Genomic DNA, 22,834 nt, shown 5'->3' on the forward strand with positions numbered 1-22,834 from the left:
GTATAAAACTAAGTCACTAAAGTCACTTAAAAAAAAAGCTTAAATTAAAAGTTCTATGTAGATGTATAGATGGAATATACTACCATGTTCCCCCGAAAATAAGACTTAGCTGGACCATCAGCTTTAATGCATCCAGCTAGGTCTTATTTTCGGGGAAACATGGTATGTAGATTTGGGACCTTATGATCACAATTTCCATTTAAAAACTTTTTGTTAGTAAGAAAGATAGATGTGTAACCCCTTTTGGTTGAAAATACTTTGAATTATGCTTTACTTTTGCACTTAAATTTTTTTTTCTAGCTCACATTTCTTTTACTTCCATTAGTTCTGTGTGATAGTGGTAAGTAAACTAATGAAAACGAACCTATATTAAGAATTCCAGAGACAGAAATACATAATCATTTGTATAACTATGTTAAAAACACAGGACTTTGGTAGTTTTCATTCTTAAACAAGGTATATGTATTTTGCTGCGAACAATTTTTTTTTTTCTTTTGGCCAGTCTCAGCCATCACTGCCATTCAAATCTGTTGTGTAGTAATTTTGTCAGTGAAAATAACCCTCAACTGGGAATATGTCTGCCATGATTTTAGAAGGCGATCACTTTGGTCAGGATCAGCCCGGTATGGAGTTTAACTAGTAATAAGAAATTATTCTTCAAAGCACATGTTTTATGAGGGTGCATTATCATATATTTCTTAAATAGGTGCTCATTAAATAAATGATTATTTGTTATGGGTATTGTTCATTACTTTGAAATAAATTCATATTTATAATATTGAAAGTTTGATGCATTTGGTGGGACCGACCTTTCATTTAACTTTGTGGAAAATATGTAGAGTAAGAGCAAGTTGATTTTATACTTCTCAGACCTACTTTACTGTTGTGCCATCCATCAGTTTTTTCCTATATTATAAAGTTCCAGATAAAATATGAAAGTGTTATCACCTTTATGTTGCTTTGCCTCTCAGTGGTGGATTACACATTAGAATCCATTGCTATGTTGTAATTTAGAATTCTGGTACTGTTTTACCCACTCGTGTCACCAGTACAGTAATACTAGATTCTTTTGGCAAAATTAGATCCTAAGGTAAAGGCTTTTAACCTTGAGGGCCAGAATAGAGAGCAGAGCAGAGGGAGGATTGTTGGAAAGGAGGGTCCACAGCATTCACCCGATTCTCAAAAGGATCTGTCATTTAAAAAATGTTACTAAACACCACAGTTTTAAGGAATTCTGAGTTCTAATTGGGAATTGTTAATACTTAGCTGTAACTGATTTGTTTAGGGACATTGACTCAATTATATAGAATTTGTTAAATTTAATAGTTTTGCTGCATTCTGTCAGTCCGGGGTCTAGTGTTAATTTACATGCTGTGCCATTTTGTAAAATGGTCACACATATGCTAATTTAGTCTACTGTTTGTTAAGTAGTTTTTGAGGACACTGGTTTCTTATGACAGTACAGTATGTACTTATGCCTCAGAACTCAGTTGCAGCACGTGTACATATATGAAGATCAAAGGAGGAGAATTAATTGTTTCTTTTCACCTGAAGAAAACCTTTAAAAAGTTCTCTGCAGGAGTCAGGTGACTGTTTCATTTAGAAATAGTATAAAGAATGCTATCCTGTGTGAATGTTTATTATTCAAATGAACCAGTACTGTGTAATAAAGTGCTGTACGAAGTACTGGATCTAGTAAATATCCTCGCCAAGTCACACTTTTGAGATGCATATAAAAGATTTTGCTGTTAAGGGCAGGAAGTCTGAAACTATTAAAAATATATCTCATACTTGTAAATATGTTTTTATTCCATATTAAAACTATTTAGGGAGAATAGTTTCGGGAAACAAACTAACGATTGAAAAAAAACTGGGAAAATCTAGTGAAAGGAAGAATGAGACATCTAGAAAAATAAAAATACTAAGCAAACTGGACTTTTCCTGACCTACTCTGTATTTGAGTTGTGGGTGTTAGAGAAATAACACTTCATATCACAGGACCTGTAACCTCATCTGTTACCCCTTCTTTACCTTAAACTTCCAGAAGCTGTACTTGCAATGAAGTAGTAATAGCGTAGCCCACCATAAGAAAATTTACTCTCTGGACCATACAAGTGATTTGAATAATAATAATATCCCTAGAATACAGATGAAGCAAACCGAAGAACTAATATTAGCCCTGTTTTATAACATAAATGTAACAATAATAATCTAATGGCCACCATTTAATGTTAGGTTTTTTGCTGGGTGCTTTGTCTACATTTTCTCTTTTAGTAGTCATAAAAGTTTGATTTTAAAAAAAAGAACACCATGAAAGATTGTTTTTGTAGGTGAGGTACATTAGACTTGAAGAAATTTAAGTAACTTGTCCAGAGTAACCGAGCTAGTAAATGGCAGAGCCAGGATTTGTCTCTAGATCTGTTGTTAGATTCCAGAAACCACTCTCATTCCATTACATGAACATGAGTACTTTTTAAAAGATTGAGAGGGTAGAGGAGAAATGAAGTTTTAGTTTTTGTTTGTATGACTTAGCATAAACCTACTGTCAAAAGAGAAACTGTTAGAACCATAGTCCAGCTCATGCTGAGCGGGTTTGCAGCCAGTTACTTGACCTGACGAACTTATTTTTTTGTTCACGTCTGTATTTCTACCACTTAGAATAATGCCTAGCTCATAGCAGGAGCTCATAAATATTTGTTGAGAGAATGACTGACCAAATAAATTCTTTAAAGCTTCAATGTCTTATAAAACATCTAGAGCTGTGTACACCAGGGTAAGAGGAGTTTGTGTAGAAAGAGCTTGCAGTTATTCTCTACCCAGAAGGCAAAATCAAAATCAGATTAAGCAGTATCAGTTCCAGGTGAAAGTCACTGGCAAAATTTGGAGTCTAAATGGCAGGAAAAGAAGATTGTCCAAAGTCTAAATAGGATAAAAGGTATTAGCAGAGACCGAGTTCAGGTGAACCAGTTCACCTCCATCTTGGCATTAGCAAACTCGTGGAAAAGAGATCGGAATTGGGGGGGAGAGGGAGAAAAAAGGGTAATGTCATCACAGGATTTAACTTTTGTCACCCAGTGCAGTAGGGGTCTTCTGTGTACTTGGATGCTGTTGACTACTTCAAGGTGTAGCACAAACAACAAAGAGCTCAAATAAAAAAGATGCTAGGCCTCTGAGTTAATCGTGTAGAAACGTGGTTCATCATTTCAAGCTTCATAATTAAATAGTAATTTAACTTGACTCATAAGACTGCTTTACTTTTGCTACAGAATATTGCTCATTATTTTTTCATAGTTTATTATTCAAGAGGAAGCAATCAAATTATTACACAGTACTACCAAAGACAGGTACTGGGTGGCCAGTTTTGTTTAAAATGAAAGATGAATTCAGCAACTACCTTGGCTCCTAGACTTGGACTCAAAATATTAAGGCTGATTTTTTAAAACTAAGCTTGGAGATTTTCTGCCGATAGTCCTGAAAGTACTGTATGTTGTTAATTCTTGTGTTTCTATTCTTAATATTCATTTTTATAGAGATGTACTTTCAACAGTGTTACATTTGGGAATAATTATTCTAAAGAAAATGGTAGTGGAGTGTATGTGTATGTATGTGTGTGTATACATACATATACACATGTATTACGTTATAAATATTTGGTCTTTTTTCCTCAAGCATTAGAAGAACCCTGTTACTGATTTTTACAAAACGCACAAAATAGATCTTTGAATTTGAATTCAGATGTTCTGAAGTTAATTTTCTTATAAAGGTTTCCAAAGTCTAATGTGAAGGGAAAAAACTGGCAGGCTTTATTTAAAAAGCCATGTAATTTCATATTAATTTCTTGTCTCTCAAAAGTGCGCTTGGTGTTTCAGTCAGTCTTAGTTCCATCCATAAGTAATATTCTTACTTTTAATATAATAATTTAATATTTTGATCTTTATTTTCAAAATAGTCTGTAATTCTAGTATTGAGTTACTCTTTGCTCCATCAGTAACTAAGGACATTTAGTATTGGCTGTGTTGTGTGTGCTTGTGTATTTGTGTGTTTTGTTGTTGTTATTTTTATCGGCTATTCCTTTGGTTTTCTTGTTCTGTGTTGTACTTGTGCTTTTGGTATTTTTAGTTTTATTGCATTGGAATGCAATGAGTTCTATAAGATTTTATACTTTGGAATTATTTAGGTATTCTTTGGTCTGTGATAATTAAGCTTTGTTAGTATTCGGCGGAAATAGAAGATGTAGTTTCCGTAGAGTCCCAAGTTTGATATATATTAATTTAATCTCATTAATCATTATGCCTGCTATTCCTTACCTGCCAAAGACTGAGGTTATTATTAGATAGTCCCTCACTGTAATGCTGTTTTTGTCAGGATTTCTAAATTTTTTTCTATTCTTCAGATAAAGATTCATGCCTTAAACCTCTTAAAAATGTAAAATGAACATCTTTTTACCATTTACTTTTTTTCTACTTTGTCATATATTAATACTATTTTTAGTTTTTTAGATGTGTCCCTGATAATATTTTTGCCCATTCTTTCACATTTTCTCGTCTCACTTTGTTTTTAGGTGTGTTTCAGTAGCAGCTTCTAGATGGATTTTTGTTGCCTGTTGTTTATAGCAAAATCCAAAATTCATTCTTTATCTTTAAATTTGATAGTTGAACCTATTCGCGTTTGCCATTAACTGATCAATTTAAATTTTCTGCTTTTTGGGCTTTGATTTTACTTTGCTTAAATTTACTTTCATTTTGCCTTTTTCTCAGCTGTAGGAATTTATTTTCTTGGCGTCTTTTTTTCCATGACTTGAAAGATACTCACCTTTTTTAGGTCTATTAGGACTTCAATTTTATCAGAAAACAAACTGAGTTTAAGTTTTGCTAAGGGAACAAATAAGCAGTAGTCTTTGGTTTTAGTTTTTGAAAACAAAAATATATGTTACTTTAATTGATTATAAAAGGAATGTGTATGCTCATTTTAAAAAATAGATAATAATGAAATTCAGAAAGTGAGAGTATAATCCCGTTCTCTAAAGATGAGTATTAATAAATTTGTTGTGTACATTCTCTGAAATTTTATTATATGTAAGCATATGCTTCCTTTAGGTTTTGAAGTAAATGGGATCATACCTGCTTTATTCATTCAGTAGCATGGTCACCTCCCCATGTCAGCCATACAGAACTTGAGCAAGTTACCTTCTCTGTGCCTCAGTTTTCTTGTACAAGAATAGTAGTAATAGCGGCCTAAAATGCTTTTGTGATAAGTAAGTGAGTTAGTATCTGGAACGTACTTGCCTGGCACATAATAAGCATTCAAGGAGTATAAGCTATTTTCGTCTTCATTTTAAATGATTCTGCATAGTATTTCACTGAGGATATGCCATGATTTGTTGAAAAGCCTCCAGTATACAGCATTTAGTTGTGAGTGTTGTTTAAGACTGTGACTGACAGAATCTAGTAGGGTTCTTATGTCCTCACCTACTTTGTATTATATAAATGTGTGATTATATTTGCTTGTTAAATTGTGTATCTTCTCTCTCTAGACCTGTTTTTTACATCTATATCTAATTTTCAACCATATTTGCTTAAGTAAAGGCTTGCTTTCCTTTTCATCATTAATTATTTTATGCCAAAACTTCCTATTCTTGTGTCATAACTTTGAATTTATCTCTTTTGTTTCACTAGAGCAGAGGTGTCCAAACTTTTTCCAACGGTTTTCACCAAGGGCCATATTCGGTAAAATACACAAACAGCCGGGCCACTCACTCGAGGTGAAATACGTATTGCCTCACCTGGTTTACTTAAGTAAACTAAATATATTTTTGGAATTTGCTGCGGGCCAATAAAACATGGCCCGCGGGCCGCAGTTTGGACACCTCTGCACTAGAGGAACAGTTCTCAAAGTAGTGTAGGTCTCTGGGGTCCCTGAGATCTTTTCAAAAGGTCAGTGCACTTCCTACTCTGTTACATTAAATCTATCAGTCTGCTTACACTTTGACTGGCTCTTTTATCCATGCATGATTTCCAAACTATTTTCATAATATAGGAGGACTTTATTTGCTCTTTTCACTGTAATGACACTTTTACTGATGATGTGAAAGCAAGAGTAAAACTGCTGTGTGAATCACAGCAGCGGCACCAGACTACCACTGCTAGTGATCGTGAACTTAATCGCCACTCCTGTGCACTTACAAATATGCCAGACTCACTTCAGAATGCCCTTGATGAAGCACTAAAAATTTGCTTTTCTTAAACCCTGATTATGTGGTATGCTTCCTAAACATTCTGTTTGAGGAAATGCAAAGTGTTCATAAAGCACATCTGCAGTTGTTGGAGTTGCAACCTGAACTACTTTTTTTATGAAACCCTATTTTTATTTGAAAAACACTGACAAACTATAAATTCGGTTATTCGGTCTTAGACATTTGGCTGACATTTTCTTAAAAATGAATTTAGTGAGCCTGTCAGTTCATGGAAAACAACTGAAACTTTTTCTTGCCAATGGTAAAATTGGAGCTTTCGAAAGAAAATTCAGATTTTGGAACACTTATTTCTGCCATTTTGAGCCTGACAGCTTCCCAGTACTTAAAAGACTTTCGTGATGAGATCGGAAGTAATATCAATAAATGTAATCGTTTTGATACTGTATAATGAAATTTGGAAGATTATATAACTCAGTAAATCAATATTTTTCTAAATGACCAATGCATGACATTACAAAATCATGCATGAAGATGCATTCAAAGTACAAATAGACTGATAGATTTTGATTTAACAGTATAAAATTCATCGATAGTTTCAGATTCCACACTGTAAATAACTTTAACTACCACTTACTGAGTTTTGAGGTAGTGTCAAAGAAGAATATCCATAATTAACTGAAAAGGCTGTTAAAAATGTTTTACTTGTTCAATTCACATATCTGCAAATTTTCTTCCTATAGTTCAGCCAAAACAATGTATCAAAACAAGTTGAATGTAGAAGCAAGTGTGAGAATCCAGCTGTCTTCTATTAAAAACATTAAAAAGATTTGCAAAAAGTATGATACAGTACCATCCTTCTCACCTTTGGGGGAGAAAATATAGTTATTTTTTATTTTTAAAAATCTTAGTTAACATGTAATGTGTTTCCATTTGTTACCGTGTTTCCCTGAAAATAAGACCTAGCCGGACAATCAGCTCTAATGCGTCTTTTGCAGCAAAAATTAATGTAACACCCGGTCTTATATTAGACCGTGTCTTATATTAGACTGGGTCTTACATAATTATATTATGTAATACATATAATTATATAATTATTATATTATACAAGACCCGGTCTTATTTCACTTATTTCACTTAATAAGACCTTGTCTTGTATAATATAATAATTATATAATTATATGTATTACATAATATAATTATATATTAATTTTTGCTACAAAAGACTCATTCGAGCTGATTGTCCGACTAGGTCTTATTTTCGGGGAAACATGGTATTTCTAAATGAATTAATAAGTATTTAAAAGGTTTCGTACTTTAATTCCTAATTTGATAAATACCCATACATATAACTCATATAAACAAACTCTTCTTTGGGGTCCTGAGACCCAAATAAGAATTACTGCACTAGAAGTCTTGAGGTGCTCCTCCCTTGGTGCCTTCCACCCACAAAAGAGAATGGGTGGTGTATTTTCTGATTTTCTGATACGCAAGACTGCCTTTTTCACATGAATATTGATTGGCTTGTGAAATGCACAAGTCAGTTTATTCTCTCCAAATTGTAGATCGGAGATTCTCCCCCTTTTGCCTACCTCCAACATATTTAAAGAACACCTCACACATTCTCCAGTTGGTATGAGTGTCCGTAACTCTCCTCAGCGGATTATACCTGATCCCCAAGCCCTCTCCAAATATCATTACTATAGTTTCTCCCTCTCATCCTCTGGAATTCACTGTTGTAGAGTGGTCAAAAATAAGAGACCAGGCTAATTTAATTTTCTTTAGCATTAATGTGTTCTTTGCTCTTTTTTCTTCCCTCCCTATTTCCCTCCCTTTTTGTAAAACAGAAAATGCAAAGCTGTATTAATGGGGGTGGGGGGTATATCTATTGAATTTCAGTACTGTGGGATTTTATGATATGCAAGCTCAGGTTTTTGTTGAGCTCAAAAAGTTTACTTTTATAGCGATGTATTTCTGTTCCCTTTATGCTGGTTATGTCTTATTTATATGTTTTAACTTCACACTCGTTATAATGATCATTTTTTTTTTAATCATTTTTATTTCTTTGTTTATAGTCTCAGTATTCGGGGATAGTTTCTTAAGCTTGTTCTCAATTCTTACTGAGTTTTCTTAATTTGAGTAGTGTCACCCAACTCTACTGACTTTAATGCACATTTTAATTTTGCAACTGCAGTTTCAATTTCCTCACTATGTTTCACTTTCTCAGCCAGCTCTCCCTTTGCTGATCTGCCTGCATCTCAGTTTGTTCACTCTGTGTATTTGTTCCCATCTTAAGATTACTTTTTCACAGAAACCATGTCTTTTGGATTCCATTTTCATTGTGCTATAAATGCTTTCTAAAATTAAGTTTCTTGAGTTTTCAGTTTAATATTCCTTTTATTTGCTGTATGATTCGTTTTTTTATACCCCTCTGTTGTTTCTATTCAGCTTTTTTGAGTTGTCTTATTCTGTTTGTTTTCACAGAAATTGGGACAGGCATATCAGGGAATGTTGCCCTGTGAATATGTTACTTATACTGGAGGCCAGTTTGCTTTCCTTTTCAAGTTTGTAGACACAATTTAGGTAGTCAGAACTTCCCAGACATTTAGTATTAACATTGGGGTTTGATGTGTTCCTGTTGGTTTTAATTTATTTAATATCTTCTTGCATAGTTAAAAATATGAGATACTCTATTTAATATTTAGTTTCCGAACTAAAATTTGTGGCACACCAACCCAGTTTTCATGAGAATAATATCGCCAGGTCTTACTTTGTTAATTTCACCATTCTACATTCTCCAAATTTAGTATAATCTAATTCTTCAGCTCACATTCCAGCATCTTAATCCAATCATATATTAGTTTCTGTAGTGAAGCCAGGCACAGGCCATAACTATTAGTATTTTTATAAACCACATGATCAACCCATAAATACCCTTCCCCGCTCACTAAAGCAAAGTGTTAAGATTTTTTTTTTCTGTTTTGTGACTTGATTTCTGAAATGTTAAAGTACAGGAAAACGTGTGCTTTGGACTCAATGAAATATGATACTGTTCTGTAAAATTAATGTTACAAAGTATTTGGTATTAATCTGCATATCCAGAATTAGGAGAAAATTTAAGTAAAGTATGGCATATCTACTTGACAAAACATTATGTAGCTTTCAAGAATGATAGCAAGCTATCTCATATGTTAAATAATAAATAGTGTGATTATAACTTTTTTAAACAACTACTTTCATAGGGAAATAATTAGACAGTAGTAATAATGGTTGTATTTTGGATGGCAGGACTCGGTAGAAGAAACATCTTATTTTCCAAATTTTATTTAATGAACGTGTTACTTTTTAAATGTGTGCATGGTGGCAGTGATGTTTGTGACACTTATGAAGGGATTACTTAGAAATAAGTCCTGCTGTACTGATTGTCTTGTTTTGCAGTTCCTAGACTGTTAGATAAAGGAAATTTCAAACAGTTCCTTGAAATTTGGATGTTTCAATGGTGTGCTTGGGGGGATGATGGGAAAGGAGGTTGGATGAGGGTGGAATGAACTGGATTTAAGACGAGTTGCATGGTAGTGTCCAAATACACTACCTCTGTATATAGCAAACTGAAGGAAGTTTCCTGAACACTGGTGGGGCTTATACTTCAGCATTTTCTTATTTATATTATAAATATCTTAGGTTATGTGATAATGAAGATAGGTGAGGAGCAGCTGAAGGTCGGGTGGAGAGGCTTAGGACTAACATTCTTTTTAATAAAAATCTAGAAAGAACTTGGCAGCCTGGAAAAATAAGGTGACCGTTATACGGTGGAATTTAATAGCAGTTAATATAATGGCCCTACATATATACTAAGAAAAATCAGTAACTGAAGTTCAGAATAACAGCAAATCACATAGAAGAAAAAATTAATTTTAGTTATAATGTGATGTGAGTGCTAAACACAATTAATAATTTAATGTGAAAATATGGACTGCTCGTTTTCATGTGTCCCTAAGGAATCAAACCAGAACCAGGAAAACAGTGATTTTCCAGCATTTAAAGCAGGAAATGACTGACCAGAAAGGTCTTGAGTTGCCTTTCATTAGAGAGGTTCAGTTTTAGGTTGGGCATACACAAGCAGGGATTCAAACACAGAAATGGGTGGTTGAGTTAGATGGCATTCAGAGTCCTTTCCAACACTGAGATTCTGTGGCCTTTCAGACATTCGAATGTTTTTAAAATACCTCTTTGTGAAGTGGTAGTTGTTTTGGTAAGCAACAGGTTACACAATGTGACAAAGATGGCGTAAATGACAAATTCATTAAATTGGACTGTTACGCACAAGTCGCCCATAGACATTGGAGGTGATATATATAAATATTCCAAATCGCCAAGGAGAGAATAATGCATGCTTCCCTTAGTCTAAAAGCAGAATCCCAAACAAGCAAACTAAAACTTCATATAAATACATCTGTATGAATATGCAGGTATTATATGAACATAGGTGTTATTTTACTATAAAACCCATGACCCCGAATCCGCTATTGTCCCCCAATCCGCTTCCTCCTCCCCACCAGTCCATGGAAGCTTCAGGAATCTGAGCCCTTTTTGTTCTATGGCTTAGAGTAAATCCTTGGAAGACAGCTGACTTAAAGAGCACAATACCCTAAAATCTAATTAGTCTCGTCTATTTCTGATGCCATGGATATGATATAATTATTGATTTTATAATTTCTTTGAGATCTACAGACCACTAGACAATCTATGAACAGACTTTCAAAAAGCCCACAAATTATTTTGTATGTGTACACAATTTTCTAGGTAAAGAGTCCATGTCACTTTTCATTAGATTTTCAAAGGGGGCTATGACCCTTGAGACTTTAGGAACCCCTTCCTCTATTAGAATGCATTTCCTAGCTAAGTCTTACCTATCTTTCATGGCCTACTTCAGTTCTAATTTTATGAAGAGAAGTAGTATTAAATAGTGGAATTAACACCAGACAGAAGTCCTCGACTCTAGTTACCTCTGCTACTGCCCATACTGGAGAAGTACTAAGCTTGGCAGACAGTTTCCTTACTGAAAACTCAGTGGCCGGAGTAGATAACCTCTAAAGTCTTTTACAGTTAGTTTCCATGCTGTTTACTTTGATGGGTTAAAGGCATCTGGTGATCATGTCCGTCTACAGTTGTTCCCCCACCCCGTCTTACATTCTAGACCAAGAAAATAGGTTTTTCTGCCCTTCTGGCAATGAAAACAAAGTAGTTCAAGAGACTGGGTGCTGAAAATGGTTGCTACAGTATAAACTTCCCACACAACGTAGAACTCACCAACTTACTGAAGTTCAATGTAGAGTTGTTAGAATATAGAGTAATCATATACTCATCTTGGGTCCCATTTGATTTAGAATTTCACGGACTTTCTCCTTCCCACCATAATCTGAACGCCCTTCTTACTTGAGAGGCACCGGGAGCATGGTTCACCACAGTGCTTTTGGGGAGAGTATATTTAATTTAAACTAGTCACCAGAAAATATGAAATATTAGTATTTATATCTGCAATATTACATATGTAATATGTTACATATCCGGAATGTACCATATTTAGAGAAAATAATAGCTTCAAAACAACTTACAGGGAAAATATGGTAAAAATACAATTTTAATGTAATAAAAATTTATGTTGAATAACAACCAGGAGGCTTCATGTTGTAATGAAAGGAAGGAGAGTAAAATGAAAGTGGATAAATTATTCTTGCTAAAAGGGAAAGGTGAAGCTAGACAGGCCTGGATGTGATGACAGGTTAGGTTTGTCATCCTGCTTTACCTCCACGGTATATGGCAAATAGAAACCGTGTGCCGAGTTGTTTGTGACCCGCCTGCTTATTTACTCACATGGCAAGAATGTTATTGCTGCCAAACTCTGTGATGCATGGTATTACTACATGACGATGTCTTTAAAGACATGTAAACTTTATCCCCAAGGAAGTAGTATTCCCCCAAAATTCTATATTCAGGAATTTCTATGTAGATATTATTACAAGACTGTATGGGGATAACCATACAGTCATACATTTATCAACTGTTTGAATTATATGTGATGACAATCTGAAATCATAACTAAGACTCCAAAAATTTGTTTTAAACATCTTGTAGAAGTGGATGAGTCAGGAGAGGAAACAGCGAAGCACTAGGCAGAGAATAGGAGGAAAACTAGGATAATGTGGTGTCAGTAAAGCCAGCAGAGTGTTTAAAAAAAGGAGTGATCAACTTTGTCACTGTTGGGAGGTCTAAGGTAACCTTTGCGCTTGACAGCATAGAGGTCATGGGCCGCAGCAAAAATGCTTATGGTATGGTGTTGAGGGTGGAAGTCAGACTAGAACGGACAGAGAAATTGGAGATAGTAAATGTAGACAGTGCTTTTTGGAAAGTTTAGCCATGAAAGGAGAAGAGAGAGAACAGTAACTAAAAGGTGGATGTCAGGTCCAAGGAGAAGTGTTTTTGTGTTGCTGTTTGCTTTTTTAGTGGAAAAATTATGAATGCCATATGCTGATGAGAAGGAGCCAGTAGAGCAGGAAAGATTGAAAACACAAGCAAGAAAAGAGATAAACAAAGGAGTAAGCTTTCTAAGAAAACGAGAGGATAATGTCCAAAACGTAGGTGAGGGATTGGCTTTAGGTAGGAGAGGATTTATCAGGAGCAGGAAGGTGTGATGGCGAGAAGTTCCTGAGAGTTGTCTGAAAACAGCCTTCTGTGCAAAGAAGGGTATGAGGTTATCTCCTGAGAAGGAAAGAGGAGGAGGAGATAGAGAAGTTTAAGGTTTATAAAAAGCAGAAGAGACTTAAAATAGTCTCCATGGAAAGTAGAAGAGCAATATAAAAAGAGAAACATTGTAAGAGTGTCATGTAATGAATGCTAAGGGACTTGGAATTGTGCAGAAAGTTGCTCTTTTCTGTCCCCAGAATGTGGGAGACAAAATGAGGATTAGATTTTTCTCTTTAACTGGTGATGTTTTATGAAGTTTAGAATCAAGATTACAGAATAGGTGTCTAACTTCTAATCTGGTGGTGTCACTAATGCCTAGATTATGGGTGGAGGGTAAGGAGAAAGGAACTAGATAGAGCATTATCTTCCTTTTTGATTTCACCACCACTACTGAAGTTGCCATCTGTCCAGACTGCTGAAAACCTGGTGAAATTGTCGTTCCAACCCCCTGCATCGGTAAACATCATTGATCTCAAGTTACTGCTACTATTACTAGATAACTAATGCATTATCCTCGTTTGCTTGAATTGGAAGATGTCACGTATGACTTCCAAGTCAATTGCTTGAATGACTTCACCATTTCCTCAATTAAAAAGGTTCTATTACCGTGTTTCCCCAAAAATAAGACCTAACCGGAAAAGAAGCCCTCATAATATAAAATAAGCCCTACCGTATTTCCCCGAAAATAAGACCGGGTCTTATATTAATTTTTGCTCCAAAAGACACATTAGGGCTTATTTTATATTACAAGCATCCTGAAAAATCATACTAGGGCTTCTTTTCTGGTTAGGTCTTATTTTCAGGGAAACACGGTATATAAGCGTTTACTATGTGTCAGAAACTATACTAGGTATTAGAGATGCAAAAGTAAATAAGGGAGACATGGTACCTGACCTGTGTTCCTGGAGGATACAGACATAGAGATAGTCAGTTTGAATAGAATGTTTATGTGTTACGACACAGGGAGGGAAGTACAGGGTACTTGGCGCACACCTGTGAGGGTCACATTGCTCAAAGTTGAGGTGGTTAGAGATGATTTTCCAGGGGAAATTTTAGTAAAGCTCCATTCTGAAGGATTAGGAGTTAGCTAAACAAAGGGCAGGGGAGAGGAATGCCGTGAGAATTGAAGTTGGAAAGGTCATGGGCTAGATCCTCCAGATTTTTCTAAGCCATGCTAAGTTGTTTAGACTTTATCCTCTAGGAGCAATGGATAGTCATCAAAGCACTTTTTTTAAAAGGAATGATGCGATCACGTTTTGTGTTTAGAAAGATCCCCTGTAGCTGTAAAAAATGGAGTAACCAAATGGCGCTGAAAGTTGAGATACCAGTGGGGAGGTTTTTTCCAGTAATCCAGACAATTGTTTTGATCTCAGCAGCCCAGTAGGGTTCATACTGATCCTCTCTTATCCCATTTTAAAACTTCTTGTTCCATCTAGTTAGTTGAGTTACAGTATATAGAAGTCAAGAGTTTTTCCTTCAGCACTGACAGGGAAGAAACTTGACCTCAAATAGCTTTTTGCTCTTTAAGTCTCCATGAAGGTACTGCTGGTCACCCCTGGCTCCATCCTACCTCAAATATTGATGTGTTAACATCTCATTTTGTAAGAAGAGAGCCACAGAGATTTGATGTCAGAAAAATCTATTGAAGTATAATTGAAATCCAACAGACTGAAGATATTTAAAGTATACACAATTGGGTAAGTTTTGGCGTGTATACACCTCTGAAACCATCACCAGTGTCAAGATAATGATCGTATCCATTATCCGCAAGTGCGCCTTCGTAGTCCCTCCCTCCTAGTGCCCTTCCCGCTCCCTTTCCCCAAGGCAGCCACTAATCTGCTTTCTAGCACCATAAATTAGTTGAATAGTTTATAATTTTATGGCCATATCACACTTTGATTACTGAAGTTTTTAATAATTCTTGAAATCAGGTAGTTTAACCCTCCAACTTATTCTTTTTCAAAGTTGTTTTGGCTATTCTAGATTGCTTCTGTTTCCATATGAAATTTAGGGTCACTTTAGTTTCAAAAAAAAAAAAAAAACCTGCTGGGGGAGAATTGACATCTTTGCAATATTGAGTCTTCCAACGCACTAACAGGGTGGGTTGGTTGGTTGGTTGGTTGGTTGGTTGGTTGGTTGATTTAGGTTCTCTGTTTTCTCTCAACAGTGTTTGGTAGTTTTCAGTGTATAGGTATTTCACATTTTTGTTAGATTTATCACTAAGTATTTCATATATTTGGTTGCTGTTGTAAATGATAACTATTTTTAGTTTTGATTTGCAATTATTCATTGCTAGTATATAAAAATGCAGTTGATTTGTATAGTGAGCTTTTGTCCCGCAACATTGCTAAAATTACTTATTCTAGTAAATTTTGGTGGAGTTTTACCTCTTACTTTTCAAAATGGATGCCTTTTTTTCCTTGCCTACTTGCACTGGCTAGAACCTACTGCAGTACATTGTTGACTAGAAGAGGTGAGAACAGATGTCTTGTTCCTGATTTTTTAAAGAAAAGCATTCAGTCTCACAAATTAAGTATGTTAGTTGTGGTTTTTTCTGTGGAAACCCCTTATTAGGCTGAGGAAGTTTCCTTCTACTTGGCTGAGTTTTTATCTTGAATAGATATTGGATTTTGTCAGATTCTTTTTTGTCTCCTGAGATGATCATATGGTTTTTCTTTTTTAGTTTGTTAAAATGGTGGATTGTATTGACTGACTTTTCAAATATTGAACAAACCTTGTATTTCTGGGATAAACCTGACTTGGTCATGGATTTTTAAAAAGGTATATTATCCTTTTACATCAAAAGGTATATTATCCTTTTTACGTATTGTTGGGTTCAGTTTGCTACATTTTATTTAGAATTTGTGTTCATGAGAGATACTAGCCTCTGATGTTCTTTTCTTGTCACGTCTTTGTCCTAGTCTAGAATCCGAATCACAGAATGAGTGGGGATGCTTCCCGTTTTCTGGGTAATATGAAGAATTGGTATTGCTTTTTTCTCAAGTGTTTGGTAAAATGTATCAGCCTTGCTGTCTGGGGCTTGGGAGTTCCTTTGTCTCTTCACGTTCCCCCCCCCCCCCATCACTCTGGCTAGAGATTTATCAATTGTATTGATCTCAAAGAATTAGTTTTTGATTTCTCTCTATTTTTCTGTTTTTCATTTCAGTGGTTCCTTCTCTGTTTTTTTGTCCTTTCCCCTTGTTTACGTTGGATTTAGTTTGTTTTTAAGTAGACTTTCTTTTCTAGAACATCTTTAGGTTTGCCAGCAATATCGAGCAGCAGAAGGTACAGAGATTTCCACATACCTTTTTTCTCCTAGTTTCTGAAAGTGAAAGTACAAAGATCATTAATTTGAGACCTTTCTACTTTTCATGTGCAAGCATTTAGTACTATAGATTTCTCCATAAACACTGCTTTGGCTGAGGCCCTGCAGAGAGGACCCTTTCTTTCCTGTCAGTAACATAAAGCTTTTCCAGTATTGTCATTTTCTGTCTGCTAAAATAAGAGATAGAAAGCCAGTGTCTACAGGGATAAAGGAGAAAGTTGAAACACAACAGGTCCATTTCCTATGCATTTTGCATGCTGGTATGAAGTAGGGAAGGAAGCTGTCAGATATTTTGATTTAGGAAAATATCTTTTTGACAAAGCCATTTTTCATGGATTGCACACTGCAAGCATTTGCTGTGTTTCACTGAAAAGACCTACCTAGTTAATATTAATAATGGAAAGAAAGTCTTAATAATGAAAGGAAAACTACTTTTATCTGTTACTCATTTATAAGCAATATCTACCTTTGTCTTAGAGCCTCACATTTCTGCAAGTGTGAATAAACACTAAGGTGGTACACCAAATTGCCCTTACTATTTCATATTTCAGTTTGTTTCTGAATATAAAGTATAGTACATTAAATCACATCTTTGTTTATAGTTCAGCTGTTATGCAGAAACCTGCCTTTACTCTGATTTGGATAGTATTTTAGAACCAGTATAAGCCAACGTCAGGGATCCAGGGAAATAGTAGTGAATCTTTAACTTTTCACCCTGTGTCAGGCAGTGTTAGATACTGAGTTACCTCCTCCAGTGATCTGTTTTGATTCCCAAGATTTGGAAAGTAGCCTAAGGTCCCACAAGTGAGCGGTAGAGCGGGAGCGCCGACCCAGTCTCTAGTAATCGTGTGTTACACACCTGCCTTCTCCATCATACAGGGTATGTTTGAAAGAACAGCTGGTAATGGCGTAAAATGATAGATAGGGCCCTGGACCTCTCAATTCAGGCTTGAAGAGTTGACCAAACCAAGCAAGGTGAATAATATAGTAGTTAAGAAAAGACATTCTTTCAGACATTTTGCTACTTGGTAAAATCTGAAATTTCTGGGCAAATACTGAATTGGAGGCAACAAGGTAGTATAGAGAGAGAATGGTTTTAGACCTCTACTTTGTTACTAACATTAAGCAGTTATTTAACCTTGCTTTCAGCTTTAGACTTTTCATGTGTTAAATGGAGATTTTCTCCTTTTAGGATTATTTAAAGATTAAAGATAATACGTGTAGCACGGTGCCAAACCTGTAGCAGCTGGTCAGTAGAGAAAGTAATTGTATTTGTTATTGGTAGAATCTCTGCTAATCCTTAATGAATGAAAACTACTTTCTGAGGCCTTAAGTTCATTTTCTGATGCTGTATACCCCCATCCATCCCCAGGATGAAGTCGTGTTCCTCTGATGAGTATTTGTATAGCACTGAGTTTCTTTCCTTCATAGCAGTTATATTTTGAAATTCTGTGTTTAATCATGTGATTGCATGAGATGGTAAGTGCCACGCAGTCAGAAGGCATGTCTGATGTTGCTCACCGCTGTCCCCTTTGTGTACAGTGCCTGCCGTACCATCGGGCTTCAGTAAATGTTGAATGAATAAATGAGTGAATTCTTAATAGCTAATACTGATTACCTGTGATAATGTCTGACCCCATCAAAGTAGTGATGCTTTCTTTGGCGAATTAAAATATGTGTCATGTGGTCTGTGTAAAATGCCAGTACTTGGACTCATTAGTCCTGTGTGGCCACATCTTGACATTATGCTGATTGAACTTCGTAGGGGTAGAGCACAGTACTATATGTCATTACGTTTAGCATTATCGCATATTGTTTTCAGCTTGACTAATCATGATTTGAATTACCCTCATACTATATGCTAACTGCTGTCTCGTACAAAATTTCATTACAAGTTTTTGGTTACTTATCACTCTGTAAGAAACGCAGTTATTTCATGAAACTCTTCACAGCTTTAAGAAAGTAAAAATATCCCTTCTTCACTCTACCATCCACATAAATGTTTTCATCTGGCTTCTCTCTTTAAGGGAGAAGATGTCAACCGGACACTAGAAGGTGGAAGGAAACCTCTTCATTATGCAGCAGATTGTGGGCAGCTTGAAATCCTGGAATTTCTGCTGCTGAAAGGAGCAGACATTAACGTATGTAAAGAACGTCATTCTAGAAAAAAATTCCTGTTATATGCTTTTGGTAATTATTTTCTGTAGATGTGTAAAATAGTTACTTGTGGAAACAACATTTTAAATAAGAATACAGTCTGAAGTTATACCAAAATTTCTGTAACTCAGAAATATTTGGGATTTTTAAGAATAAGCAGAACAAACACCATTTTAAAGCTGATGGTGAGGGTGTTTCCCCCTTGGCTGTTGCTTCTCAAGTTCTGGCCATGAGAGTTAGCACTAGTTGGAGGTAGCAAGTGGCTGTCACCAGTGGAGCACAGGACTGTGCAGTCATAGGATGAACTGAAACTAGATTTGCAGACAAAGGTCAGTGGGCAGGTGGGTAGAAGGCCTCTCCTGACCACTTGCCTTTTGTAGCTTCTGCATTTCAGAGTTCGGGGAAATGTTGAAGTAACCATGACAGCAAGTAAGATGAACATTTGAGGGGACGCCATGTCACCTGGCCCAACTGTGACAGTCTTTTACCTCTTCATTGTTCTGTGTTCTGCTCTGCCCTTCCAGGGCCTCATTGGCATTTCTAAGCTAGTGGGGAGTAGAGGCTCACAGAGATTAAATAACTAGTGCCACAGTAAGTGGTAGAGCCAAGATTTGAGCTGGGGTCAAAGCCCTACTCTTGCACTCTGACTTCCAAGGAGAAACCTTGCTGTGGACTTGGGCGTCTGGCAGCCCTCCAGAGGCTAGGAACTTGGAGCTGTGCAGTGATTTCGTAAGGAAGGCAAATGGGTAAACGTTGACTAACATATTCAGAGGAGCCCTCATTAGATCTGGAAAGGGGAGGAAGTGAATCGTGGGGAAGGGGGCTTACGTCCGTATTTCTTACTTCATAGGCTGCAGACAAACACGGTATTACCCCTCTGCTGTCCGCTGTCTACGAAGGTCATGTTTCCTGTGTGAAACTGCTTCTGTCCAAGGTGAGGTCCATTGCCACTTTTTACTGCTTTTGCCATTTCTGTGTGATTGTGTAAGCTAAGCATTTCGTTGTTAAATTTATGTAAATTTTGTTGGGCATCAGAGACAGAAACTGGAAGTAGTATCTAGACTTGAAGTCTGCAACATTGTTGTCCAAAATAGCTGGTCTGCAAATTGTTACCAGTCTGCGATGGGTAAGGAGCTTGGGCTAGAATGTAAATGGACACAGTCTCCTTCATCAAGAATAGCTTGCTGTGGAAAAAACAAGGTTAGCTGAACTAAGCGTTGTACTTGATGTAGAAAATGTCATGGACTAGTAAGAATGTTCAGACGAACCACACTTTGAGTAGCCCTGGTTTGGAATTTGTAAACTTCCTTTCTTGTAGTACAGACTGAGCAAGATGATTAGAGGCAGTTTGCTATAAGTCAGGGCTCTCCAAGCCATCTGGTTTCTTGATGTTACTGAAATCATGGTAAATCTGGAGTTTCCAGTGTTCTGTCTTTGCTATTATAAGCTCTTAGATGGAGCTCAGAATCCAGCCTCAGGGACCAACAAACCAGTTGCATCCATTCTAGCTGTATTAGACAAGACATGGAAATGTTGGGAGACAAGAAATCTTAATAAAATATGGCACCAGTATTAATACCAAGCTTATTTCATGGCCTACTATGGGAAGTCTTTATAATATTTCATTTGGCATTTTAAAATAAGCCCTGCTGTAAAAAGAAATAGAAATTAAATGAGTAAATGTACATAAAGCATTTTGCCACAGTGCCTGGCACATGAGTGCTCAATAAATAACTTTTATTATAACTAAGACTGAAGAGGATTTTATGCTTCACAGAGTCAGCTTCAGTAAGATTTTTTAAAAACTGGGAATGAAGGCAGCACATTTGTCTCACAACAGAGAGCTTTTCAAAAATACTGTTCTGGAAGCAGTTAATTCAGGTCCTCAAAACTAGGTGTTTTACCCGTAGCTTCATGTTAAACACAATTACTGGATTTCTTTAAATGTGTAGCTGTTGTTTTGCTAATTCTATGGGGATTTTTGGTATATGTCAACAGTAATTTTTCAATACACACACCATACTGATATAAGTGATGCCAGTTCTCCCAAATCCAAAATAAATGGAATTATTAATTTTGGCCACTGTAGTGGATTCAGAATGTGTGGTAGGATGTGCTCAAAAAGACTTCTAGTCATTGTCTTTCTCTTTACAGTCCATTCCTCCCCCACACTCATGAAAAGATTAAAAAACACCTTTGTAAACTACTGAATAGTTTCATCTGGGGGAATATAGTTGCTTACTGTATTAAAAACTGCTTGTCGCAAGCTACAAATATTGATTTAGAGTTCATGAAAGATTTATGGAATTCCAATATGTTAGTAGTTAGGACGCTTTATTGCACATGACTAAACCCAGCTCAGACAGGCTTAAAGAGACCTGCTGACGCGCATAACTACAGTTGAAGCACAGCCTGATGCTGAGCTTAAGCCACAGGACCAGGATCTGGTTTCTTTTTGCCTCTCAGCTCTCTTCCTCAGCTTGTGGACTTAATTCCCCTGGCCTCAACCTGTCTGCTGAGTGCAGAGTAAAAGAAAGAGTTAAAAATACTGTGTTGTATATTTGAAAGTTGCTAAGAGTAAATCTTAAAAGTTCCCATCACACACACAAAAAAATTCTAACGATGTAAGGTGATGGATGTTAACTAAACTTATTGTGATAATCATTTCACAATATATACAAATATTAAATCATTGTGGGGTACACCTTAAACTAATACAGTGTCATATGTCAATTATATCTTAATTAGAAAATGAGCTTGTAAGTCAGAATAAAAAACAAAAAGAAATGAATGATTCCTTCCCCCTCTCTCCGTGACCTTTTCTACCCACCCAAAGGTTTTGTTCTCTGAAAATAAAAACCACCATGGGATCCTTTTTAGCTTAGATCCTTAGGTTCTGGTCATTTACTAAATGAGATGCCCCTAACATGTTCTTTTTAGCCATATCTCAAACTGTAGATCTGACTATATTTCTTTCTGATACGCCTCTTTCCTGTAGGACAAACAAAATAAGACATAATTATTGTGCTAGAGAGGGCCTGAACCATTCTATATTCCTTATTCCCTAAACATAATGTTTCAGGTCTTGGATATCTTGTGGTTATGAGATTCCATTGTTAAAGAATCTTTTGGCTTGATTTGCATGTACATTAGGTCTTAATATGTTAACCTATAACTTTTAACTAGCTTATTTTTTCTTTTACTTGTGCCTGTAATATTGTTCTTTTGTGTCTCAGCCTTGATTTTTGTAGCTAAGTCAGTGACATTCAGAGATGGCTCTGTTCATGGCAGATCAATTGTAACCATGTAGAGCTGTTATTTATTTTAGATGAAAGATTTTTTATAACCTTTATGAAAGCAGCCTAGTAAAACTTAGTTCTGCTTTTTCAAAATTAATTACTTTGATTTTATTATTGCATAAGCTTTTTTAATGGATACCCTATAGTTTTGGTAGGCACATTTTTTTGTTCTGTGGGGTTTTTTTTTGGAAATTGATTGTGCTCTGTTAAAAATCCATAGTTGCTAAAATCAGGCTATTCCAGTGCATTTTTTTAAAGTTACAATCAATGTTTGTATTATGACATCTAGTTTGTTCTACGTTTCATCAAAAGTAGAATTCTATGGATTATTGTGAATTCACAATTTTTAAGTTTAAAAGTAGTTTAAGAAGTTTACCAGATTTATTGACATTTCTAGTATATTATCCAGCTCGTATATCATTAGCCTAGGAAAAACACCAAAATAATAACCAGAAATTTATGACCACAGTTAATAGGGAAAAATTACAAAAACAAAAAGCATTTGATTGCAAATATTCTAGCAATCTTCTATGTGATACGCTGTGTCACTTATGGACAATATTTTTGTAATGTAATGCAATGGAAGATGAAATTTATGATGCAAGTAGGAATTTAAAACATTAGATTATTGATTGTGCATAAAGCAAAAGAGGAAACTAACATCTGTGGAAAATATAATACGTATTAAGTACTTTGTGTATAGTCATCTCCATTGTATGGATAAGGAAATCATTTATTTCAGGAAGGTTAAGTAACTACCTGAAGTCAAACAGAATGTAATGGAATCAAGGTTTGTTCCAAGATTACAAGTCAGAAGTCCATGTTCTTTCTACTACTTATAAGATTGCCTTTCAGAATTACTTCAGAGACAGTTACGAGAAATGCAACATGCATATTTCTGTAGGTAAAAGTGATTTGGCGTGATTTTTAATTGCTGAGCTAGTTAGTAATGAAACAAATGGAGAGAACACATGTGGGACGTCCACTTCGAGATTGAGGTCGGAGCAAATGCCATGATATCCGTCTCCTCCACCCCCCATGACAGAAAAAATGAATCAGTATTTTCTTTTCTTTTCAAATGAATCAGTATTTTCTTTTCTTTTAAAATGAATCAGTATT

General features: G+C 35.8%; 1 protein-coding gene across 1 annotated transcript in view; it reads left to right on the plus strand.

Annotated features, from left to right (window-relative positions):
• MTPN (myotrophin) overlaps positions 1-22,834 on the plus strand; it is a 53,609-nt gene that overhangs the window by 13,198 nt on the left and 17,577 nt on the right. The window contains exons 2-3 of the mRNA XM_033098935.1: positions 18,287-18,400; positions 19,267-19,350. Coding sequence (XP_032954826.1) covers positions 18,287-18,400; positions 19,267-19,350 — 198 coding nt within the window. The remainder of the gene's footprint in view (positions 1-18,286; positions 18,401-19,266; positions 19,351-22,834) is intronic.

This window comes from Rhinolophus ferrumequinum, chromosome 26 (genome assembly GCF_004115265.2).
Source record: "Rhinolophus ferrumequinum isolate MPI-CBG mRhiFer1 chromosome 26, mRhiFer1_v1.p, whole genome shotgun sequence".
NCBI lineage: Eukaryota > Metazoa > Chordata > Mammalia > Chiroptera > Rhinolophidae > Rhinolophus > Rhinolophus ferrumequinum.